This window comes from Puntigrus tetrazona, chromosome 17, assembly GCF_018831695.1.
Source record: "Puntigrus tetrazona isolate hp1 chromosome 17, ASM1883169v1, whole genome shotgun sequence".
In the NCBI taxonomy this organism is placed as follows: domain Eukaryota; kingdom Metazoa; phylum Chordata; class Actinopteri; order Cypriniformes; family Cyprinidae; genus Puntigrus; species Puntigrus tetrazona.
The window spans coordinates 9203886-9227365 of NC_056715.1; the positions used below are offsets into that span (position 1 = coordinate 9203886).

Genomic DNA, 23480 nt, shown 5'->3' on the forward strand with positions numbered 1-23480 from the left:
TCAATGTGCAATAACAAATAACCAATTAGATTTTCTGAGCAGTATGTCATCCTGTCTGCCGTCTTTGACAAACTGTCCTGCATTAGCATATTTCCTCCCTCAGCCAGTTGTACACTGTCTTTGTGGTCTGTAATGACAGCAGTGTCTTGTAAGCAGTGCAGGTGTTTTGTAGTTGGATTTAAAAGTGAACATGAGAGCCTTCATTTTCTCCTGACATGAAGGATGCAGTAGATTAGTTTTGTTTTGATGATAATGCGCCACCTAATACATGCAAGACAGTAGAAAGGTGTAGTGAGCACTACCTTGTTATTATTTAAAGAGACATGCACTGAAATGAACAGCTGTTTTTCCACAAAGTAAAAAGGGTGTTATTATACACACCCAATGAGGAATTTTAATGAAAGTATTTTGCAGACATTTCATGAAGACCCTAAAGAATCATACAAACTTGTGATAAAACGCGCATTCAATGTCCCTTATTATACCAAATTTCCATTGTTTAAAAGACGTATACGAGTAATAAAAGAATCACTTGTAAACAACTAGTGAAATCCATATCAATATAAAATGTAATTCTACACTAACTATGGTCATTTGGCCATCAGTTGTAGTCATTCTTGTCAAGAGACATCTCATGAACCACCAAAGTACAGTCTTTAAACATTTTTTTTAGATTGGGAAACGCTGGCTTAATGTGTACAAAAGCCTGTCTTTTTCACAGAGCTGTAGGGAAGTCTTGCTTCAGCTGTGAAACTGCTAATGTTGTCTGTACCTGTCTGGTCCTTTATCAGTGGAAGTTTTGTCAGTCTTGTCTTTGAGACACAACAGGAATGTTAAGCCCTCTAGGCTTCACTTTGTTTTTATAGGTACCACTGCTCATAGTACTATAACTGTGCAGTGCTGTACTTGAACCAAAGGTCCAGTCATTGTATCAAAGTAGCTTTGAAAATATCATTAATGGCCTGCCAAAAAGTTTATAATGAAAATAATGTTTGAATATTAACTTGAGTTTTTGATTTCCAGACATCAGGTGTCAGAGGCTTCCACAGACGCCCTGGAAAGGTATTGCAAAACTGAAGATAACGATCAATGCAAAATTGTTCATAATTTATAGTAATTTACTATATATTTATTTAGTATAGATTCAGTACATCCAGTTTACTGTTACTTTCCAGTTCATTATCCACTTTTACAGTGCCTCAACTAAGAAAAGAAAAACACGTATTATTGCTTGCAGATTGTGATATACCAACAACCTCATTTTGGAGGAGAGGCATACGAGGTGTTCAGAGACATAGAGGACGCCACCTCCCTAAACCTCTCTCCTCTCATCTCCGTAAAGGTCGTTAGAGGATGGTAAGACCAGTCACTTTCTGCTTTTCGGAATGTGACAAATCCTGTGACATTTTAAAGTGCAAGGTTATAATGTTAATGTTTCTCTTGTCCTGTTAGCTGGCTTCTATATGAAAAGCCAGGCTTCCAGGGACGGTCCATCGCACTGGAGGAGGGGCCAGCAGAGATAGCAAATGAGTGGGCGGAGACAGAGTCCAGTGGAGAAGTGGGGCCTGATGGCCTGCCACTCCCAACCACACCCATGGTTATTGGCTCTGTTAGGCTTGCATTAAGGGTGAGTCAAACATCATGAGTCACATGGATCAACGTTTGACCTGAGCACTCTGATCTATCAGTAAAAGTACTCACAGTAAATAAATAAAAATGAATAAATAAAATTGTTCTCTCAGGAATACAGCACACCAAAAATCGACCTGTTCACAGAGCTGAATGGGATGGGCAGAGTGTCTTCATTCTGTGATGACACCATAGAGACCTGTTCATTTGGTATTCCTCAGAGTACTGGATCCATTAAGGTTCACAGTGGAGTGTAAGTGAACTTACTTAAGCGTTTACACCCAATATGGGATCTGAAATTGAAACGATTTAAAACTTTGTTGTGCAACATTATATGTTAACATTTATTTGAAATTCTTCAACTTTATGATGATTTTTTTATGAAACAGTCTTTTGTTTGTCCAATACTGTTATTTGATGAAATGTACAGTTAAAAACTGTTATATTGTGAAATATTATTACACTTAATAAGTATCTAAATATTATCAAGTCTGTAGTCCCATGATCCTTTAGATAATTTGAATATGCTAATTTCATGAAATTGTTGTTGCTGTGTTGCTTTTTTCCTCTGTGTCTTGATAAATGGAACATTCTAAATATTCCATGTAGTTGAAACATTGTAAATGTCTTTGTCACTGAAAAAAAAGTTACTGATCCCTTACTTATCAGTAGTGCATGGGAGCAAAACTCAGAGTTAAAATGAGATATGAAGGACACAAGCCTCATGTTTGTCCTCACTGCTTGATCAAGTGGAAACTTTTGAGGTTAAAGCATGTGACCTATGATTCGAGTTGAGAGACTTGGAGAGAGAAAGAAACAGTGTCTGTTGGAATGTTGTTTTCTTCTTGTTGCGTGTTGGATGAAGATGGCATTTTTGAAATGTTTTTTTTTTTCTGGCCTTGGCATTTTTGTTTTTTGCCAAAATATCAAGAAGCATGTTTAAAATTAAAGTTTTCTTTTACATCTAAAATCCTATTAAACCTATTCTTACTGTTGTTGTTTGTTTGTAGATGGATGGTCTTTAGTGACCCAGGTTTCCAGGGTCTTTTGGCTGTTTTGGAGGAAGGAGTGTATCCTTGCCCTCAGGACTGGGGCTTTCCCACCCCCTTTGTTGGATCACTGCGGCCCTTGAAAATGGTAATTGCATACCACTCATTTTCACACACTCATTCCATTTCATTCTTGGTTGCAACAAAATGTATAAACAGAGGTTCCTTTTGCTTTTCACAGGGTGAAATTAAAGTGGAAAATCCCAATGAAATTAAGGTGAGCTTTACATGTCAAATCACACTAAACACTGATTAAACAAAAAGGTGTAGTTCAGCTCACTGAGAAAAACGTAACAACTAAAGACTAATTTTGCACATTTATTTGGCAAAAGACATTGTGTACGGCATGGAATTAAAAGGACCTGTTGGTGCAGGTAGTCTGGACCAGATCGAGCATGCCCAGAGGCAGGGTTTGTTCTCGTTCTTTGCTTGCTCAGCTCATGCCAGTGTTTGTTCTTTTGATTTCTGAGCCATGAAAGAGCATTGTGTCTGACTTTGAAACTACAGTTAGATGCAGTGAGAGCTTTGACAGTACATGTGTCTTACAGCATAATGGTTTATTTACATTTAAATTTTACTTTTTAAAAAACAGTCCAACGTTTTGATGGACCAGGAAAGTCAGCTTAGTTTCTGTGAACTGAACCACGCAGGGCTTTACGTGACAAAGTTCCTGTCATTCCTGAACTCATGTCTTGCTGAGCTCTGAGCGCAGGATACAGGGCTTGAATTGATTATGCCTGAGGCTCAAAGACTCTGGGGGAAAAATTCACAGAATTCTGAATATTCCGCCCACAAGAGTATGCACATATAAACATAAACACACCCCAGTTAAAACACTCAACATTTAAAGTATTTTGTGCATGAAATAATTATCTTTTTCCTTACATTTTTTTTCAAGAGAATTTATTTATTTATTCATGCCATACATTTGTTTTTTTGTATAATTTTAATTAATTCATACATTTGTATTATTAATGTAATAATAATTTAAAATTAAGAACTTTAATAATAATAATGATGACGTATCAATGTGAAGAAAATGTAGCAAACAGATCAAAGCAAAACCAGTTTTGAATCTATGGTAGCCTGTGTTGCATTCAGTATTTATTCACATGTACTTGGTTTCTGTTGTGTCTCATAAAATACACGTGAATGTATTTGACATATAGTTTTTCTAAATATGCAGCAAGCTGTAAAGTGTTTTTTTTTTCTAATGGAATTCAGGCCCTACTCTTTGAAAAACCAATGTTTCAAGGAGAGTTCATAGAGATCAAAAAGGACATATACAACTTAGATGAAGGAGAGGAAGAAAAGAATGAAGAAGAGGAGACTGAGAGTCCTGACAGCTCCAGGAGAAACAGACTGAGTTCTGTTGGCTCACTGAAGATCCTGAGTGGCCTGTGAGTACAAATTTACAATACAGCTTTTGTTTTTGTTTTTTTGGTTTGGTCTCAAAGTCCGGAAAGGTAGCCAGGTCATCAAGATATTACCTGATTACTGTATATAAACATACCTTCATTTCTTGATGCTTCATTGCCTTCAGCTGGATCCAGCAGTAATTCTTGTTATTGTTCATTTATAGCTGGGTGGGATATTCTGCCCCGGGATTCGAGGGTCGCCAGTATCTTCTGGAGGAAGGAGAGTATGCGGACTTCAGTGACTGGGGTGGACTGGAAGACAGGCTCCTATCTATACGTCCTGTGATAGCAGTATGTATACATAGACCATTTCTGAATCAGAGTTTAAAATTAATATTAAATAAACAGTTTACAGCATAACCTCCTCACAGTAAGGCATGCTGGAGAAGACGAGCATTAATAAACTTTGTGTGGTCTTTTTTTTTTTTATGTACACGGATGTACGTTTTTAAATGGTTTTGTGTCATCCTGTAGGATTACATGACTCCTCACGTGAGAATGTTCAGTGAGCGGGACTTCAACGAGAGAGGGATGAATGTGGACCTGCTGGAACCTGTCATTAGCATGGAAACCACTGGCTTTGGCATAAAGACACAATCAATGGAAGTCCTCTCTGGCGTGTAAGCATCTACATCTAAACTCCCTGTTTCCTCCTTCAGGCATTATTCTCTCTCTTTCTTTCTTTCGTAACCCTCAACCTTGGTACAGCTGTAAATCTGTCAGTGACATGTTTATTAGCCCTTGTGGGCAGCTGCTTACAGAGATAAAATCCGAAGTAGTTCACTCAAATGATAATTCTAGCATTATTTAACTCATTTAAGTGTGCAAAAGTCACCAGCCATATTTTAAGTAGTTTTGGTTTTCAAAATATTATCATTCATCTAGTTCATAAGGGTACAACTGATACAGCAGTTCACTTTTGTTCTTCTTCTGAACACAGGTTAAGATATTACCGATTAAATCTGAGAGCTGACCCTCTATAAACTGAACAATGTAACTGACATGTTCAGGGTAGTAAGACATCGGTAAATTAGTCCATGTGACATCAGTGGTTTAAACATAATATTATAAACCACCAAAATAACTTCTCTTCGTTGTCAGTCTTTGACACATGTTCACAAGAGAAGCATGACACATGCATTTGACAAACCCTTTTATTCAAAGTAAACTATACAGTATACACAGGTGTACAGAGGGTGAGAGGATGAGGCCAGTTATTGGCTTCATTCTGTATCTCTTATATATGGTATGTTTTAAAGCTGCTTCATGGTTGAAGTACATTCCTGCTCTGCTGATAATGAAAGGAGTGGCACACGAATGTGAGGTGTCATATATCCTGGGGCACACTCATACTCTAGTTTTCTTTTTTAATCAAAGAGTTTTCAGCAATGATGTTGCAAACATACCCACACCTCTTCTCTCTCCTGTCCTTCACATGCAAACAGACACATAAAAATCCTGTGTCATGAACACACGTGTCAATGTAGTGTTGCGCCAGAGTCAAAGGTGTGGCATTCTTCAATAAAATGATAAATTATGAGATAATTAAAACAATAGTGTTTATATTAACACCGATTCACAATCATATTATGTTTCTTATATGTACCTGTCACAAATATGATTTCTGTAAACTTAGGGCCGTACACTTAACCCTGTGAGATTATTAAGTGATGTTTTTCCGGTTGTCTTGAGATCAGTTCATTAAACTATTTGTATTTTACCTACTGAACGTAAAATGTGTGAAATTTGAAAAAATTGTGAAAACGAAATCAATGCGGTTCATATTATAGAGATCAGAACTGCCGAGTTACAAAGCTCTAACTGCTCTAATGTCTGACTGAACAGGTGGATAGCATTCGAGAAGGTACACTTCTCAGGAGAGCTGTACGTTTTAGAGAAGGGTCTCTACAGCAGTCCAGAGGACTGGGGAGCGCACAACTGCAAGATCTTGTCAATTCAGCCTGCCGTTTTGGTAATAATTCAGCTGTGATATTTGCTCTATTTTTGCAACGTTATTGTTTGGCAATTTTATTTGTTACTTAATAAATGCTTGCTTGTGCTTGTATTCCCATGCCGTCTTATAATTCTTTTTTATGCCTCAGGAACAAGCTGAAGGACTGTCCAGATATAAGGTAAGTTTAAATATTATGGTCCCACATGGAATCTTATTATGAAAGGAAATCTGTTCAATAAATTGAAAAATATTAATCAGAGCTGAGAGTGCTACATACAGCTGAATAAATTATTCAAAATGTGAGAAATAAAGATGCTAGATTCAGGGATGCATACAGATTTGAGTGACAGATTCCTAGTTTTAACTGAAGTGAAGATTTAGTAATTATGGTCAGCTAGATATATTTTTCTTATCATGTTATATCATGTTATGTCAAAGTGATTTTAGATTAGGAAGCTTTCTGAAGCTTCTTTCATGTGATACTCTGATAAAACGCTCTGACGCTTATTGATTTTCAGGTGCAGTTGTTTGCTGAACCGGGGTTCAAGGGAGCAATGCAGGCTTTAGATGAAAGTGTGGCATTCCTGCCAGAGGGCTTCCACCCCATGTCTTGCAAAGTTTTGGCTGGGAGGTGAGAAATTCATCCTGTAAACAGAATCACACAAGAACATGAAATGTGCACAAAACACTTGAGAGTTCAGTAAGGCTGGATGGTGTTTCAAATGAATCAACATTTCTTTATACATGTTTTTGCTTGAAGCTGGGTGGTGTTTGATGGCCCACAGTTCACTGACAACATGTATGTACTAGAGGAAGGAGACTACCCCAATCCCGAGGCTCTGGGTTTACTCTACTCTGACTGCAAAATCAGCTCCCTCCACACTGTCGGACATGTAAGTATTGAAGAGGGTTTAGAAGAAAAAGGTCCCTAGGCTAGGCAGGGTATTTAATTTGGTCCGATTGAAAATTAGGTTGTGAGAATAGACCCTGCTGTCTTGGCTCTAGGTATTACTGTCATTTATGGTATAGATTTGGATAGATGTGGTATTGTATCATGTATTTTTAGGCCCTGCCCACTTGAACACTAGACGCAACATTGAACACATTGTTAATCTGGCTAAATAGGGTGAGAATTTATTGTAATGGCAAGAATGACAATGCTGAAACAATATATAAAAAGAATACCTAGTGTAAATCAAAAATAATATAGTCTTTAAGCAAAAGTGTATTCACACATTCTGTCACGTAGTTACATTTTTGATTAAAGTGAAAAGAAAAGTCTGTTTTTGTCCTTTAAATAATTGTCATGATTGTGGTGAGGCGAAATGAAAGCGAAAATGTTTGCAGGAAATAACTAGAAAGATTTGTGGCATCTTCAGTGTTTTGTGGGCTAAAAGTTACAAATGATTGCAACATATTGAAAGCACAGCCTTGCCAATATCTGAATATGGTTTCCATAATAAAATGATCAAAGTTTTGTAATAAACACATGTATCGTTGTTTCTCTGTGGACTCAGGAGTTCTCTATGCCCTCCATCGCACTCTTCTGTAAATCCGGCTTCAGAGGACGTAAAGTAGTTCTGACCGATGGCATTTTGAACCTGTCTCTGGCTGGCATTGATGGGCGGGTCAACTCTCTATTGGTCAATGGAGGAATGTGAGTGATTTCTGAAGCAAAGCTCAGATTTTGGCGTATGCCTAGAATACACAGAATTTTGGGTCACCATTCTCCTTAATGGAAGTAAATAAAATGTAAAGTACTTTTCTGTTTTATTGTTATTATCAGCTGGGTGCTGTATGAATACAGCAACTTCCGTGGTCGTCAGGTCCTGCTCCATCCGAGCGAGATTGGTGATTGGCAGAAGTTCAGAGGCTGGGAACAGATTGGCTCTCTGCGTCCATTACTTCAGGTATGAAACGCCACCACATGCCTAGTTTTCAGTAAGCAAAAATGACTTGTGTTTGATGTGTGTTCAGATCTAGTGGGGTTTAGGAGTTTTGCTTTTAGGTGTGAGTTAATTGTTTGGGAAGCGCATTTATAAAGGCAGGGCAAACCCAGCACTACAACGTGTGGACATAAACACACTCCAGTTAATCCAGAATAAGACTGTTGATACCCATGATTACATAATACATTATTAATGCGATCTGGAGTTTATAAACTACTTTCTCTATAACAGTTTCTCTCATAGCTAGTTCAAACATCCAAACATGACCACGTATCTTCTGTTTCCTCCTCGATAGAAACGTGTTTATTTCCGGCTGCGTAGTGCAGAGACAGGATGTTTGATGTCTCTGACCGGACCCCTGGATGATTTAAAGCTTCTCAGGGTTCAAGTGCAGGAGGAAACCGGTGGTCCAGAGCAGATATGGGTTTATGAGAATGGACTACTGCGCTGCAAGGTACTCGAGACTCGGATTGCCTCTTCTGTACTCGGCCGATTTTGACTATAGCTCTGTTTGCTGATCACAACCGCATCTCTCTGTTGTTTTTTTTTCTTCAGATGGTGGAGGACTGCTGTGTGGAGACGTCTGGAGGAGTGGTGATGGCAGGAGGCAGGTTGAATATCTCACCTGAACCGGGCAAAGACAATCAATTCTGGAGCATCACAGGAGACGGAATCATACGCAACAATCTCAAGCCCGACCTTGTGCTGGAGGTCAAAGGTCAGTACTTTATACACTTGAATAACAGAAAATACAATGAAAAGAAAATGAAATGAAACAGAAAGGCTGGAGTGGAACAATAAAGAGAGAAGCATTCACATGCACATGGGGCGTGTGTGTGTGTGTGTCTGTCAGTCATAAAACTGCACCCTCCACTGACGAGCTCATAATGGCTTACTGATGACACATTCTGATGTCACATCATACCTATGTGGTATTTCTATTAGCAACTGCACTCGATCTGCTCGGGCAATCGCACTGCCACCCTACATGCATACCACAGCATCCTGTCAGAGGTGAAGATGTGTCCGAATCTGGATTACGGATAAGGGGCTAGCATTTAACGCATTTAACTAAATATTAACTAAGTGCCAATTATATTCCACCAACTATTCTAACAAAATATGAATATAATTAAAATCTATAAAAAATAACATTTCGAGGGGATTTATGGTTAAAATGTGTTGCTGAAGTTTTGCTTTGTCTAGAAATTCCTCTTTGTGAGTGGCGTCTTTATGTATTTTTACGTTTAACGGAAATAGTCATTCATTGGTCAGATTTTTGACTTGAAAAGGCTGAAATTTGAGGGTAAATTATTTATTGTGACGGTAATCTCTGGTAAAAGATGACTGCTGTATGGCTTCTTTTGTTTTTGTCTGAATTGAGAGTGAGCTTGTTTGTGTTTCAAATTTCTGTAACTTGAGCGCCGCCCTGATGTCATTCAGCACAGAACCTCTTATTTGTTGCCATCTAGTGAACACCTTATGTGTTACACTAACTTTACATTTATATGCTAACAAAAGAGTAAAACATTAATATTGTGTAAGATTATTATAATTTAAAGTTACATTTTTTTTTAAGTATTTCAAAATGCATTTTATCACAGTTGATGCAAAGCTAAATTTTCTGCAGTCATTACTCCAGTCCTCCGTGTCACATGATCCTTCAGATATCATTCTAATTTGCTGATTTTGTGCTCAAGAAACATTTCTTACAGTTCCTATCATTAGAACGTTCAGCTTTTATTTGAAATGGCAGTATTTTGTAGCATAAATGTCTGACAACTTTTGATCAATTTAATACATTCTTGCTGACTAAAAAGTTCTATAGAAAAAAATCTAAATCTAAACTTTTTAATGGATTTGTATTTTAAATTGAAAGAGTCTAAATTTGACCTTCTTCATCTGTTCTTAATCCAGGTGGCCAACAGTATGATAAAAACCAGGTGATTCTCAACTCCTTTGATGAGCAGAAAACCAACCAGAGATGGACTGTGGAAATCCTTTAGTGCTTCGGTCAAATCCGAGGCATTTCTGTAACTCCTGCCATTCAGCAGAAACACTAAATCATGTGCACTGACAAGATGATGACAATCTGTACCCCAAAAATGACTCTGATGGGACCATTATCCTCAGATAAGAATGTGTGCGGGACCAAATCTTGTGAAATCATCCATTTAGATTACAGTTGTCTACATGAGTGATGTATCAAGGACCTTACTGAGACCTGCTACAGTTTCATTATCTTTTGCGCTAGTACTTTTTTGTTGATACTCTCTGCATTGGCTCAGAAACACAAAGTTCTGTCCTGCTTGCAATGCAGTCATAGTACCAAAGGAGGGCGCACTAGCATCATTTGTATGTAGCTACACTTTAGGTGACCTGGTTCATTTTTGTGTCAGCAAAGGAACAAGGTTAGTCTAGTTTTACGCCCCACTTTAATCCTCGCCTGTCATAACTACGCTTTTTAGAGGCAAAAAGCACCTTCTTCCAATTTATAAGTAGCTGTGTATTACTAAATTATTTTTTTGCAAGAAATATCTAAATCACAGATACATAATATTTTCATATACTAATACTACTTAGTATAGTAGATGTTTTACTAGCGCCTTAAAAGCTTAAGGGCTCCTGATAGCTTGAAATATTCAAAAACTGCACGTTTTAAATACACCAGATGAGCAACTGCTGTTCAGACGAACGAGAAAACAAACAAGGTATTACAGACCTCACTGAATGTAAGGCAGCATCTATTGCCTTTCAAGCTCGCTGAAAGCAAAATGTGGGAATTTGTTGACTCCTACACAGTTGCTGCACAAAGTATTTTTTTAGTATGAATATTCTGCAAAGTAAGACTAAAAAGCACTATTGCACGTATTAGAACATTATAGAAACATTTCCTCCCAGCTGTGCTGATCTGGCATCAGTTCGTTCCTGTTCACAAACTCACATTTATTTGAAAGGCAGCTGATCCTTGATCTGCTGTTCTACTTTTACAGCTTTTTCTTTCTGTTTTCTTTTACAAAGATTTTTTTTGGTAGTTGTTTATGTGTATGTGTGTTAATTTTCCCGATATGTTCAGTAATCTGTTTTAGTTTTTGTGTGTCCGTGCCCATATTTCCAAAATACACTGTTACAATTAGAATAAAACTTTTTTTTATTGTGTTTGTTTTGTTTGGACTTGTTGTTTATGAATATTACAGTAAAGTGTTTCAGACACTGAATGGGACATGTTGGTTAATTTTGTAATGCAAAATACTTTTAATTCAACAGTCAAAAAAAAAGTCCCAGCATATGGGTTTGGTTGCCATAGTTACTCTTTTTGGTGTTCAACTATGGAAACCACAGTTTTGCCACGAGCATGACCCTGCTCTACTTTCTGAAAGGCTTGGGGCACTTGAGCAAATGAGAACACTTCCTCCACCACAGGATGGACCTACAACAACAAAACGGAACAAAAAAATTAGAACTGAAATGCTCTGTCTAGGACTTGCACAATGCCAGCAGTTTAACGTGTTAACGATTCACTGGTATCATGTTAATCTCACCCAAATCCACTGAATGCACACTTTATATATGTGCATGCGATGTATTTTGGTTGTGCAGAAGTGGGTGATGGGCGTATAGTGTAGGTTATCTGTGGGTGTGATGTGGCGTTGTGGTTAAAACTTCAACCTGATCAACAATAAGATGCTGGTTTGACCCACACAAAATCCAAGCTGTGCTTCGATCGTACCTGTTCATCGTGAGTCACCTTCATGGTAAATGTGCCGTTTACAGTGTCTCGAGGAAAAATGATGTGCTTAACCGATTCATTTCCTTATAAAATGTCAACTGATCATTTTAAGATCTACAATCCGAAGCGATAGTAACACTAATACGAATACAAATGAATGCATTAGACTTCCAACAGGATTAATTGAAATATTAAACATCATCATTGTACTATCGTGAATATCTTCTCGAAACAAAGCCAGTTTTAAAGCTGAGAGCGGAAACACAATCATAGCTGTTTAGCAAACACGCATGACATGCAGGCATAACAGCAAATGTTTTAAAGGAAACAAGATGATGCATTTCCTGCATCCTGCAGCTTTTTTTTTTTAGTCTTTAAAAACGTATTCAGCTTACCAATACGGCTTAACACGAAAGTATACATTCAAACGTTTTGCTTCTGGTCTCCTGCTTTTCTGAAAAGTCTGATATTAAACTCGCAAATCACACGGCTGCTTTTGCAATGACGTGTTTGTCTTGTGTATATGTCTGCTATCTGCCACGCTTGATGGTTATCAGAAAGTTAGCAACTCTTAGGGTTGTTGTTCACACCACGAAGTGTTATGCGGTTCATAACACTAGATTGTTCTGTCTCGCTTCTGCATTCAAAGTTATATCAAATGTCATCACAGACATATTGCTGGTAAAGATAGTTTCGTTAAGTGTTGGTTTTCATCCTGTGTGAAATTGTAGCGTGCAGGGGAAAGTAGATATGATTTATCTATATAGCTGAGTTATAACTGATGTAAATCTCTGTCAGTTTAGAACAACCCAAAGTGCTCGTATGTGTGAAGATAAAGATCAAGACACATTCAGAATGCTGTACCTTTCCATCGTCAACCATTTCACTAATCGTATCCAGCGTAGGGCCGCTAGGAGCAAAGAAACCCCAGCGATAGTGCACTCCTTTCCTGAGGTGCTGAGAATAAGAGAGAGAGAGACGGAGTTAATACTGAACAACCTTCTCTCTCCGACTCCACAAAAGAGTGAAACGGTGTCAGGCGATCGGGTTTAGGTTCCCGACCCTTCTTCATTTCATTTCTTTCATTCTGGATCAGGATATGCATCCATTAAATCATTTATTCTGTCCCTATATGCCACAGGACAGGGTGGTGTAACGCTGTGAAAAAGGTGGGTCATGGCTGTGAAAGGAAAGCGTGTTTGATCGAGAAATCTTCAGCCATGTACTGGGTCATCAGCAGCTGAAGTGAGATCACTGATCATGACTTTATGTTAACTGTGAACGTGTGCTAAAAAGGACTCCTAAAGTCACTCCTAAATATGGTAGTATTTGAAATGAAGTGTCAGGAATGCAATTAAAATGTGGAAGATATTTAGCAAAATAGAAGAAATCAGTACTAGTACTAGTGCTGCGCTGAGCTGCTATAACAAATTGTGTTGTTTTTTTTATGTCGGAAAAAAAGGACCAGTGTATATTTCCTGCAAAAACAACATCGGCCGCCAAAAAGAGTGCTCTGAGAAACCACATGAAAAATCTACAAAGAGGGATTAGTGAGTTTAAGAGCAGCACGATCTAAGCAATCTCTAAAAAGAAGAAAAAAAACAAAACAAATGCTGTTCTTTTCTATTCATGAAAAAACCTTTCCGTGGAAATATTAAGCAGCACTACTTTTTTCAACATTGATAATAACAATAGTAATAAATGTTTCTTTGAGCTCATTACAATCATTTCTGAATGTTAATGTAACAACTTGAGTAACGGCTGTTGAAATTTCAGCTTTGCCATGGCAGGAACGAATTACACTTTAAATTGTTTTTAAATAGAGATTTCACAGTATTACTGTACTTTTGATCAAATACAGCCTAACATAAGACACTTATTTTAAAAACATTTAAAAAAAAAAAAAAAACCTTTGACCAGTATTGTATATATAAGCTAGCCAGTAGCATTCCCACTTACAATCGCTTCTGGTTTCTGATTGTCAGACTACAGACAAATCTGGTTTGTAGGATGAAAAGGTCCCCTTCACTTACTTTCATCTATTATTTTTAAGAGAGGACCTTAAGTGATTCATACATGCTGCTAATTCACCCACACATACATCATTATGAAAGGTCATGGTTATAAACTACAAAATAAAAGGAGTTTCAGCCTCTGAGGCAGAACAAACTCACTTTTTTTCTTCCTGAGCAGATGGAAGGGAAGTCCCTACCTTCAGCACTTTGCATCCTACGGTGACTGCGGACTGCATCATTCCGTCTGCGAGGCCCAGGCGGTCTGTGTTATGAAGGAACGGTGTTACTAGAGTGACGTATTTAGCGCCATTCCAGGGTTTCAGAAGATCTAGCGCCCATTTCTCAGTTTCACCCCCAATATTGTCTAAAATAAAATCAAACCTGAGAGAGAGAGAGAGAAAGAGAAAGAGAGAGAGAGAGAGTCAATCACAAGTTAAACAAAAAAACAAAACAAAAAAATGGTTGTCCAAAAACAAACTTTTGTAATGTCTGTAGTTTTTCGACTGGTCCAGAAGTGTAGTCCACGACATCATCAGCACCCAGATCTCTCACCAGCCGCTCGGCATTCTGGGAGCATGTCACAGTCACATGGGCACCCCAGGCCTTTACCATCTGCAGAGAAGCAAAAAGCTGACGATTATGTGTTTTATTACTCATTAAGCAGATGGAATTGTCATTTTTTGGATTACACAAAATGAAAAATGCAAAACTTTATCATTATTATCACCTGTATAGCTAAGGTTCCCACTCCTCCCGATCCCCCCAGAATAAGAACGCTGCATGAGGACAGAACACATCTATTACAGTCGCTCTTCATTTCAAACCATCCTGGCTGTGTTCAAGTGTTGCTGACATCATTATCTAGCAAGCAAAGCGGAACTTCCTGCGTATAATGGTATGGCTGTCAATAAATAAAGTAGCACATTTGTCAAATTAATGCTTCAGTATGGTAGTTAATGTAATTGTGTAATTATTTTGAGGATTCTAATCTAATTTTGGGACATGCTAATTCAGTTAATACTGCGAAGACATAATTAACGGAATCGATTAGAGGTTGGTGATAAAATGAGACAGAAACACACAAAATAAAAAGCAGAGAGGAACAACAAGTATTTTTAGTTCATAGGGGTCATAAGATATATGTTAAGTCATTTTTGAGTAATTTTTCCACTTAATTTTACAGTGTTCCTTAGGATTGCATTTGAATTGTTTAAGCATTTGAAATGAAATGCAGTGCCACGTCTTCCCCATTTTACTCTAATTAATGGTGTCAGGAATAATAGTAACAATGCTGCTGCAAAGAATACAAGACAAAAGATTTAAAAAGATAGACTCAATTCCTTGCGACAGGACCCCTTTAATCGGATGAGCTCTGGGTGACTCAACAGAAACTACAGATAGTGTGAGTCCATCACTAAAATACTCGCCGTTTCTTAGCGCAGTTGTCTTTGTTCAGGCCGCCAGTATTGACGATGACAGACCAGGCTGTCGCTGCCACATACGGGATAGACGCTGCTTCAACATGCCTCAGTGATTTGGGCTTGTGAGACACCTAAACCACAGACATAAACTATTATAGATAGAGACCGCAGTACGGACAACTGTTGTATCGATATATATCACACAAAACATAAGTACCTCATTGGCACTAAGAACAACAAACTCTGCCAGGCTGCCCTGCTTCCACGGAGGGACAGCGGCCCACACCTGATGGAGAAAAACAAGCAGACGCTGGCCTCGATAACGGACGACTTGTGGTTTAGGATTAATAGCGCGCATCACATAGATACAGTTACAATTATATATGATATAATATCTGAATAGGGCACCTGATCTCCTGGTTTAAAGTAGTTCACATCTAGCCCACATTCTATGATCTCTCCGGATACATCACGCCCCAGAATTAGAGGAAACTCACTGCCTGACTGCTTCATGCTCAGTGGGTCACGTTTCATGGCCATAGTAGCTGCTCCATAACCACCTACAAGAACCAACAAAGAAAGACTTCATTAAGTGTACTATAAACTCTTACCAAACACTCTTCTTAAGCATTTATGCCATTAAAGACAAAATCAAGCTGGTCCCAACATGCCTTGTGACACGTTTTAATTCACTTAAAACGTAAAAAACGCAGATATGAATTATTAGCAAATATTCTTAATGTTTTATTTTTTTTAATTAAACAACTACACCTTTTCTAAATCTTGTCCTTTAAAACAAGTGCATCTCTTTTACCATTTCTCAAGTAGTGCAAAACTCATTAACAAGCTTGTTGCTAGGCAGATGCTGGTGTTTTGGGTGGTTGCTAAGCGTTTTGGATTTCAGGAAAGCTTGGTTTTGACCGGCCTATTAATAAATGATAATATATGGTTATATTGTATGCTGTTAAACAGATGTAAAAACATTTGAATAAAAATATAATACAGCCCCACTAATGTCGGCTCATAGCGACAAGGCAGTTATTATGATTGTGCGGCATGGTTTAAACATTTTCTTTATGATGCATGGTCAACGTTTTAGAACCATGCCACAAAAAGAAACTGCGCGTATAAATACGGTGGTATCAAAGTCACATACCCCTCATACTGATGTCGAGCGGGTTCAACCCCGCAGCGTGCACCTTCACGATCACTTCATTGGGATAGTGGATAATCGGAAGCGCTGCGTTCTTGGTGAATCTCAACACCTCGTTTTTCCCGTATTTGTCGATGACCCAAGCGGGCATAACACTCCTGCGGGAGGCTGAGAAACTCAAGCGCCTAATCTGACCCCTCAGCGAGCACACCAACCACCGTCTACACATAAGCATGATTAATCAGTTTAATGCTAAACGCTAAAGCTCTCCTCCTGGCAGTCTCTCCTACAGTGTCATAAACCCGTCATTAGTTGTAAATAAAACCTATAACTGCTTTATAACACTCTCAGGTTCAGCTTAAACGCATCTCGTGTCCTGCAAAGTCAAAACAACCCGGTGAACTTTCACACGACAGAATGAACCAATCACATGCAGCAGCGCCCTTCGATTGACCAATCAGAAAGCAGAGATGACGGGACGTCAGCGAGGTCAACGGGAAGTGTCATGTCAGCCTCCAGTGCAGCGTTTCGTCCGGCGTCGGCGATGCTCGGCCTGTCCATAAGAGAGGTCTGTCTTTATTGTAACTTTAATTACCTTATCGTACCCGTAACTAAAAATTAGACCTTCTAAACATTCACCGCACTGTTTTTTGGCACCCTGTTACATTATGTTATAATAATAAACCTGATAAGGCTGTGAGACTAAGGCCAGTCTGAAAGTTTAAGCTATTTTTGTAATGTTTCATTTTTCAAACGGCTTATATATATATATATATATATATATATATATATATATATATATATATATATATATATATATATATATACACACCTAGAAAACACTGTAAATGTTTTTTTTTTGGTCAAATGTGCTCTGCCTGCTGCAGGTGTCCCAGGCACTGAGGGATGGGAGGGTGTCTGCCACGGAGCTCTGCAGAAAATGCATCAACCAAATACAAAGGACACATTATCTGAATGCATTTATCACCATTACAGAGGAGACAGCTATGGAGCAAGCACAGAGAGCAGACAACAGGCTCCGAACAGGTGTGTGTGTGTGTGTGTGTGTGTGTGTGTGTGTGTGTGTGTCTGTGTCCCATAAAGTGTATAAATCTTTCATGGCTAAATAATAATTTTCTTGTGCTCCATGTATTTTCTTTTAAGGTAAACCTCTTGGTCCCCTGGACGGTATTCCCTTCTCAGTGAAAGACAACTTCTGCACAGAGAACATTGAGACTACCTGTGCTTCAGACATGCTTAAAGGTCAGCTAAAAGTCCATTAAGGCAGTAGCCTAAGTTAAGGCGTAGAAAATTAGATGTTTCATGGATGATTTGTGAACATCATATTTTGTTGTTTCGTTTTGTAGGTTATGTTCCTCCATTCAATGCTACAGTTGTGCAGAAGCTGTTGGATCAAGGAGCAGTACTTGTAGGAAAAACTAATTTGGATGAGTTTGCAATGGGGTAAGACTTACACACATACTTTTTAAAATTTCGATGTTAGTAAAAGTAGTTAACACTACTATGTATATGTATGTGTATATATAATATGAAATGTTTTAGCGAATTAGAATGATTTCTGAAAGATCATGTCACATTGAAGACTAAGTGGCTGCTAAAAAATTTATCTTTGCCATCAAATGAATACAAAACCATTAGTTTTTAAATTGTAATAATATTCTACAGACTAGCATTACTGTGTATTTGATCTAAATGCAGACTTGGTGAGCATAAAATACTTCCTTAAACATGATTATAAAACTTATAAACCCCAAACATTTGAACTGTATTACAAATAATTCGCCAGGTCCAATAGATTATGTATGGTGCACATCTGAGCGACTCTTTCTTTCTTAAGAGCTGGAAGTACAGATGGAGTGTTTGGTCCAGTTCGTAACCCGTGGAGCTACACAAGCATGTACCGTGAGCAGAGCACAGAAGATCCGGATTCTGATTGGGCAATCACTGGAGGAAGTTCAGGGGGTAGTGCTGCAGCAGTGGCGTCTCTCAGCAGCTTCCTGTAAGTGTAAAACTCTCTATAAAGCCATGCAAGCTACATTCAGTACTAGGGATGCACTGAAATAAAAATTCTGCATGTAATTGGGCAAAAAACCTAAACCAAAAAGGCTTTGTAATGATTATTTGTTATTTTATTAAATTATATTAAGTAATTTTGCAGTTTTATTTAACACAATTTTAATGATACAAAGACCTTTAAAATAACCACACTTTTACTGAAAGTAAACTGGACAGAATTTAGGTTATATTAAGAATGGTAACACTTGACATTAGGGATCGTTAGTTAACTACTATAGTTAACATGAACTAAGAATGAACGATAGTTTATTAATTAATTTATTAATATTGGTTAATGTAAGTGAGCCAACACTTACTAATGCATTATTAAAATCAACAGTTGTGCTTGTTAGCAGTTAATGCACTCTGAATGAACATGAACTAACAGTGAACAGCATTATTAAGACATTAAGAAATGTATTGTTCGTTCATGTTAGTCAACACTTAACTTAATATTAAATAGCATTACTTTTTTTTCATTCATTTCCATGCAACACAATCAGATATAACTTTTTTTGTCCAAAAAGTAATTATCCAAATAATATATAATCCCACAAAGCTATTTGAATCAGAGTATGTGAGCATTTTTGTTTGATAATTTCCAGTGGCCGAAATTTCAGTGCATCCCTATTTAATACTCATCTAGCTTGAACTTTTGCTATATAGTTTTATGTATATAAGATTAGTACATAGTCTCTATGTAAAAAAAACGTATTATTATGTGTATGTATTATATGTCTAATCTGCTCCACATGTCTTTTCTCTTAGAGCTTTGGGATCTGACACAGGAGGCTCTACACGAAACCCTGGTTCTCTCTGTGGGGTCGTGGCTCTGAAACCCACTTATGGCCTGCTCTCTCGTCACGGACTCATCCCTCTGGTTAACTCAATGGATGTGCCAGGAATCATGACCAGGAGCGTCCACGATGCTGCCACTGTCTTGAGTATGCAATCCGCTTGAGTGTGATCGATGAACATATACGGGTCACTGATTTAAATCTGTACTTTCTGTTGTTGATTGATTCCGTTTTTTAGGGACTCTGCAGGGCCGGGATGAGAGAGACTCGACAACTGTCCAGGCACCCAGCACTCCACCCAGCCTCCCTGAACACTTTGACATTCGAGACATATGTGTTGGCATACCAAAGGTACGTGCATTCAGGTCATTCACTGGGGGACAGCAACTTGACGTGGGTTAGATTTGATCAAGTGGTATTTACCAGATGTCACTAGGTCATACAAGAATAAAGTGGCTGTTTTATTGTATTTATTATACTTTTTTTCAATAGTTTTTCCATGAAAATATAAATATAAAATATATTAAAAATATATATAAAAATGACTACTACTGCTACTATTACTTAATTAATAAATATATTAAAAAAATTTACATGAAGAAAGTGAAGCCTATTTTATTATCTCTTAGTAGCATGTTATAATTTTAAATCTTATAATTCATGTAATTATAATGTAAAACGTCTTTTTTTAACCTTTGATCTATATCACGGTAATAATTATTTCGCTTCAATTTAATTCATGCTGCTTCATATTTAACATGAAAACTATTCTTAGTTTTCTTAGTAAAAGTTAGTTTACCAGGAAGTGACGATTTTGTTCTTTGATTCGTTGGATGGAAACAGTGTTTTAAACGCGAAGGTTTTATGTGTGTTAATTCAAATGTTTAGATGGAAACATAGCTATTGTAAGATTAACCTATGTTTGTATGAGACTGTAATAGAGTTTCTATGATTTAAGGAATATCACGGCCCGGGCCTGTCTAAAGACACTCTGGCCCAGTGGAGTCGAGTCGCAGCCATGTTTGAGCAGGCAGGGGCACGGGTACAAGAAGTATCTCTGCCACACACACAGCACTCCATCGTCTGTTACCATGTCCTCTGCTGCTCTGAGGTTGCGTCCAACATGGCACGTTTCGATGGGCTTGAATATGGTGTGTAAAGCTTAAACATGTCAAAACAATGTGACGTGCAAACACCATGGATTTAAAATGAACTCGTTCATTTAAAGCTACAAATACAAACTAAAATATTAACTTCTCTATTTCAGTTTTGAACAGTCATTTTTGTTCTCTCTAGGTCATCGTAGTAAAGTCGACAGCTCCACAGATTCCATGTATGCCACCACACGACACGAAGGCTTCAACAATGTGGTTCGCCGAAGAATCCTATCAGGAAACTACTTCCTTCTGAAATCGTGAGAGCCTCAGAAAGAGAACCACTGTTGTTTTAGATTTTGTTTTATTCATTGGTTTCACCAATATTCACCTCTCTCGTGCACATTTATTTTTTAAAGAAGTACAAAATGTGGTAAACTGTGTTGTGAGTAGTTTATACTTGCTTACCACTTCTCAAAACAAAGCTTTGTTTCTACTACTGCATTGGTAACGCATTGTTTTTTTATAGTTAGCTAACTGTTCAAAAGTTTGGGGTCAGTCAAATTTGATAGCAACTCTTTATAATAAGCGTAGATAACTACATTAGTTAAAATGAGCTAACCAATCAAAGGTGGTATCTGTTAAATGTTATTTAATGGACCTCTGCTAACATTAATATTGTTGCAAATGTATTGCTTATTGATAGTTCATGTTACATAATGCATTAACCACACTAAAATAGGATCTTATTGTAAGTGTAACCAATTTTTATATATTTTTTTATTATTATTTTGTTTTGTTTTAGTAAATTAATACATTTAAAGAAAAAAAGAAAGCATTGCATTGATGAACTAAAATAACAGTGAGGACTGGAGGAATGCATGCTAAAAATTCATATTTTCCATAAAAGGAATAAATTGCATTTTGCTAAATATTAAAATAGAATACAGTTACCTTAAATAATTTTTTACTGTATGATGTCTAGATAAATGCACATAGGGTGAGAGTAAGAGGCTTGTTTAAAACATAAAAAAATAAACAACAACGGTAGTACATAAGTTATAAAATCTCTATGTCTCAAAATGATTTTATTTTATTTTAAATTAACACCAAAATGTAAACATTTTATCACAATATCTTCAAGTTATTTTCAGCTGGCAAAGATTTTGGTATTTTTATGAAGCCGTGTCCTCTTTTTGCTTTCATAGATGTGTTACAGATATCAGCATTTCAAATCTTCACATTTCACTCCCTTTCCTTTCAGAAACTACGAGCGTTACTTTGTGAAAGCTCAACAGATGCGTCGTCTTATCACTGAAGATTTTAAAAATGTGTTCCGCTCTGGCATAGACGTTCTCCTGACACCCACAACACTGAGCGATGCAACGCGCTACTCAGATTTCATACAGGAAGACAACCGAACACGCAGTGCTCAGGAGGATGTCTTCACCCAACCTGTCAACATGGCAGGTATGCACAGGAAGTGAATTTGACCGAGAAAATACTCCACTTCATTTCAAGAAGGTTCTATAGGGTTGCATCCTTTGCATGTCCTTGAGGGCTTATCTGGTTTACCTCTGCAAATATGATTCGTATCACCTGATCTGACGAGTGATTTTTATCTTACTGAGGTAAGTCAGGGAGTTTTGCGTGGCAACAACAACCAAGAAGGGCATGTGGCCTCCAGCCACGTGTGACCGTTTGAGTATAGTGGGTTTTTTTCCCTAAAGCACCATAAACAGATTTACAACGGGCCATTAATGGATCATTAAACCAACCAACAAAACCAAAGTTTATTAATCTTTTTCTCATATTTATATTTTCTTATATTTTCTAAGCCAAAATAAATCCTGCATATGTATATGTATATTATCAGTACTCTTTTTCCACCACAGGTTTGCCTGCTGTTACAGTCCCCACAGCCCTCTCACACCGAGGTCTTCCTATCGGCCTGCAGCTGATTGGTCAGACACTACAGGACTGGAAGTTGTTGACAGTAGCCCACTGGATGGAACAACAAGTCAACTTTCCAATGATCCATTTGCATGGAGACTCAAACGAGAGAGAGTTTGACCGATCAGTCAAAGAAAGAACACATACGACAGGATCTTAACCATGGTGCATAACCAAGACTTATTGGGCAGAGGTCAGAGGAAGTGACACCTATGAGGGTTAAATTTGGTGTCTAGCTGCAAAAGAAGTGAGAATGTTAGTGTGAGTTCTGTATGAGCGCTGTCTCTATTTTGGACTGTGGTCTGTATGATTCACGGTCTCGTCATTTTCTCAAAATATAATTTATATATATCCTGCAGCATTGATGTAGATGGACTTAAACTGGCTAATAACAATAAAGCATAGTCGGTAATGGAAATTCAGATTATAATAAAAACGTTTATATGTTAAAAATGACCTCCTGTAAACCTTTAATTCAGGGAGGGAAAACTTGAGTCAAGGTAAAGTAACCATCATGCCAAATAACTTCTGAATATTCATTTTTTTCCGTATGAACAATACTGAATCCCCAGTTTGCACAGTTTGCACGACATCCAAAGCAGCAAACCGCATTGGTACACGGTTTAACCACGCTCTGAAAGTGCACACATCCTGTTTCTAACGAATCACAAATGCCTTTTTTAAAAATAAGCTTTAGTACTGTACAGACAGTGAAGTTAATTTCAATGAATTTTTTTGATTGCGATTATTCACTGAAAGAGCTGGTGTCTTTCCATCGAAAGTCAAAGGTTTTTTGTGACTGCAAATTTGAATTTCTAGAACAATTACTCCAGCTTTCAATGTCACTTGATCGTAGATCATTTATAAACAGTTGCTTAATAATTTGTTTATCTGCCACGTCTGGCTGTTGCCTCTTATGGAGTGACTGTTCAACTGCTCTCATCAGCGGTGCTAACGAAATTACAGTCAGGTGCAGACTTCCACTGGTCCGAGACGTACAGTACTTCTTCAGTCATTAGTCCTGGAATACTGCTAATTGGTTCATCACAGCTGAATGTGATTCTCTCAGCAGCATAACAGGAAGCTGATCTAATTTAATCAGTGATGCAGTTCACTCATTTCCATCTCTACTGGATGTACTGCCTACCTGTCGCCCCTTAAATGTACACATAACACAACACACAGGCTGTCACAGATAGTCGTTTTCAATGCCACCATGGACTTTTAAATCTATACAAGACA

At 37.7% G+C, this 23480-nt stretch overlaps 3 protein-coding genes across 4 annotated transcripts in view; 2 read left to right on the forward strand and 1 right to left on the reverse strand.

Annotated features, from left to right (window-relative positions):
- Window positions 1-11158, forward strand: part of crybg1a (crystallin beta-gamma domain containing 1a) — a 36360-nt gene extending 25202 nt beyond the window's left edge. For both annotated transcript variants that reach the window (XM_043262213.1, XM_043262215.1), the window contains 18 exons: window positions 1024-1062; window positions 1238-1356; window positions 1453-1627; window positions 1743-1882; window positions 2640-2766; window positions 2860-2895; window positions 3903-4078; window positions 4261-4387; window positions 4571-4716; window positions 5942-6068; window positions 6199-6228; window positions 6569-6681; window positions 6811-6943; window positions 7568-7707; window positions 7837-7960; window positions 8295-8453; window positions 8555-8717; window positions 9917-11158. In XM_043262213.1, coding sequence (XP_043118148.1) covers window positions 1024-1062; window positions 1238-1356; window positions 1453-1627; window positions 1743-1882; window positions 2640-2766; window positions 2860-2895; window positions 3903-4078; window positions 4261-4387; window positions 4571-4716; window positions 5942-6068; window positions 6199-6228; window positions 6569-6681; window positions 6811-6943; window positions 7568-7707; window positions 7837-7960; window positions 8295-8453; window positions 8555-8717; window positions 9917-10005 — 2163 coding nt within the window. In that variant the 3' untranslated portion in view covers window positions 10006-11158. The remainder of the gene's footprint in view (window positions 1-1023; window positions 1063-1237; window positions 1357-1452; window positions 1628-1742; window positions 1883-2639; window positions 2767-2859; window positions 2896-3902; window positions 4079-4260; window positions 4388-4570; window positions 4717-5941; window positions 6069-6198; window positions 6229-6568; window positions 6682-6810; window positions 6944-7567; window positions 7708-7836; window positions 7961-8294; window positions 8454-8554; window positions 8718-9916) is intronic.
- rtn4ip1 (reticulon 4 interacting protein 1) lies at window positions 11133-16721 on the reverse strand. Its single transcript, XM_043262217.1, has 9 exons — window positions 16322-16721; window positions 15574-15725; window positions 15383-15451; window positions 15172-15296; window positions 14472-14520; window positions 14223-14356; window positions 13942-14125; window positions 12594-12686; window positions 11133-11429 (listed from the first exon to the last, which is right to left on the reverse strand). Exons 1-9 carry the CDS (start codon window positions 16551-16553, stop codon window positions 11307-11309), a joined length of 1161 nt encoding a protein of 386 aa, XP_043118152.1. The 5' UTR covers window positions 16554-16721; the 3' UTR covers window positions 11133-11306.
- Window positions 16722-16785: 64 nt separating this feature from the next.
- qrsl1 (glutaminyl-tRNA amidotransferase subunit QRSL1) lies at window positions 16786-22760 on the forward strand. The gene is made up of 11 exons (XM_043262216.1): window positions 16786-16886; window positions 17206-17365; window positions 17483-17581; window positions 17686-17782; window positions 18177-18338; window positions 19163-19338; window positions 19430-19542; window positions 20150-20342; window positions 20488-20605; window positions 21550-21755; window positions 22181-22760. Exons 1-11 carry the CDS (start codon window positions 16824-16826, stop codon window positions 22396-22398), a joined length of 1605 nt encoding a protein of 534 aa, XP_043118151.1. The 5' UTR covers window positions 16786-16823; the 3' UTR covers window positions 22399-22760.
- Window positions 22761-23480: the final 720 nt, after the last annotated feature.

What these genes read in the sequence shown, in the direction of transcription:
- rtn4ip1 (XM_043262217.1), bottom strand. Translation starts at nt 16,553, where the DNA reads ATGCTTATGTGTAGACGGTGGTTGGTGTGCTCGCTGAGGGGTCAGATT. An exon ending in TTGTTCTTAGTGCCAATGAG is followed by an intron (nt 15,297 to 15,382) that starts GTACTTATGTTT and finishes TCTGTGGTTTAG; the next exon opens with GTGTCTCACAAGCCCAAATC. An exon ending in TGGGAACCTTAGCTATACAG is followed by an intron (nt 14,357 to 14,471) that starts GTGATAATAATG and finishes GCTTCTCTGCAG; the next exon opens with ATGGTAAAGGCCTGGGGTGC.
- qrsl1 (XM_043262216.1), top strand. Translation starts at nt 16,824, where the DNA reads ATGTCAGCCTCCAGTGCAGCGTTTCGTCCGGCGTCGGCGATGCTCGGC. An exon ending in TATGTGTTGGCATACCAAAG is followed by an intron (nt 19,543 to 20,149) that starts GTACGTGCATTC and finishes CTATGATTTAAG; the next exon opens with GAATATCACGGCCCGGGCCT. An exon ending in TTTCGATGGGCTTGAATATG is followed by an intron (nt 20,343 to 20,487) that starts GTGTGTAAAGCT and finishes TGTTCTCTCTAG; the next exon opens with GTCATCGTAGTAAAGTCGAC.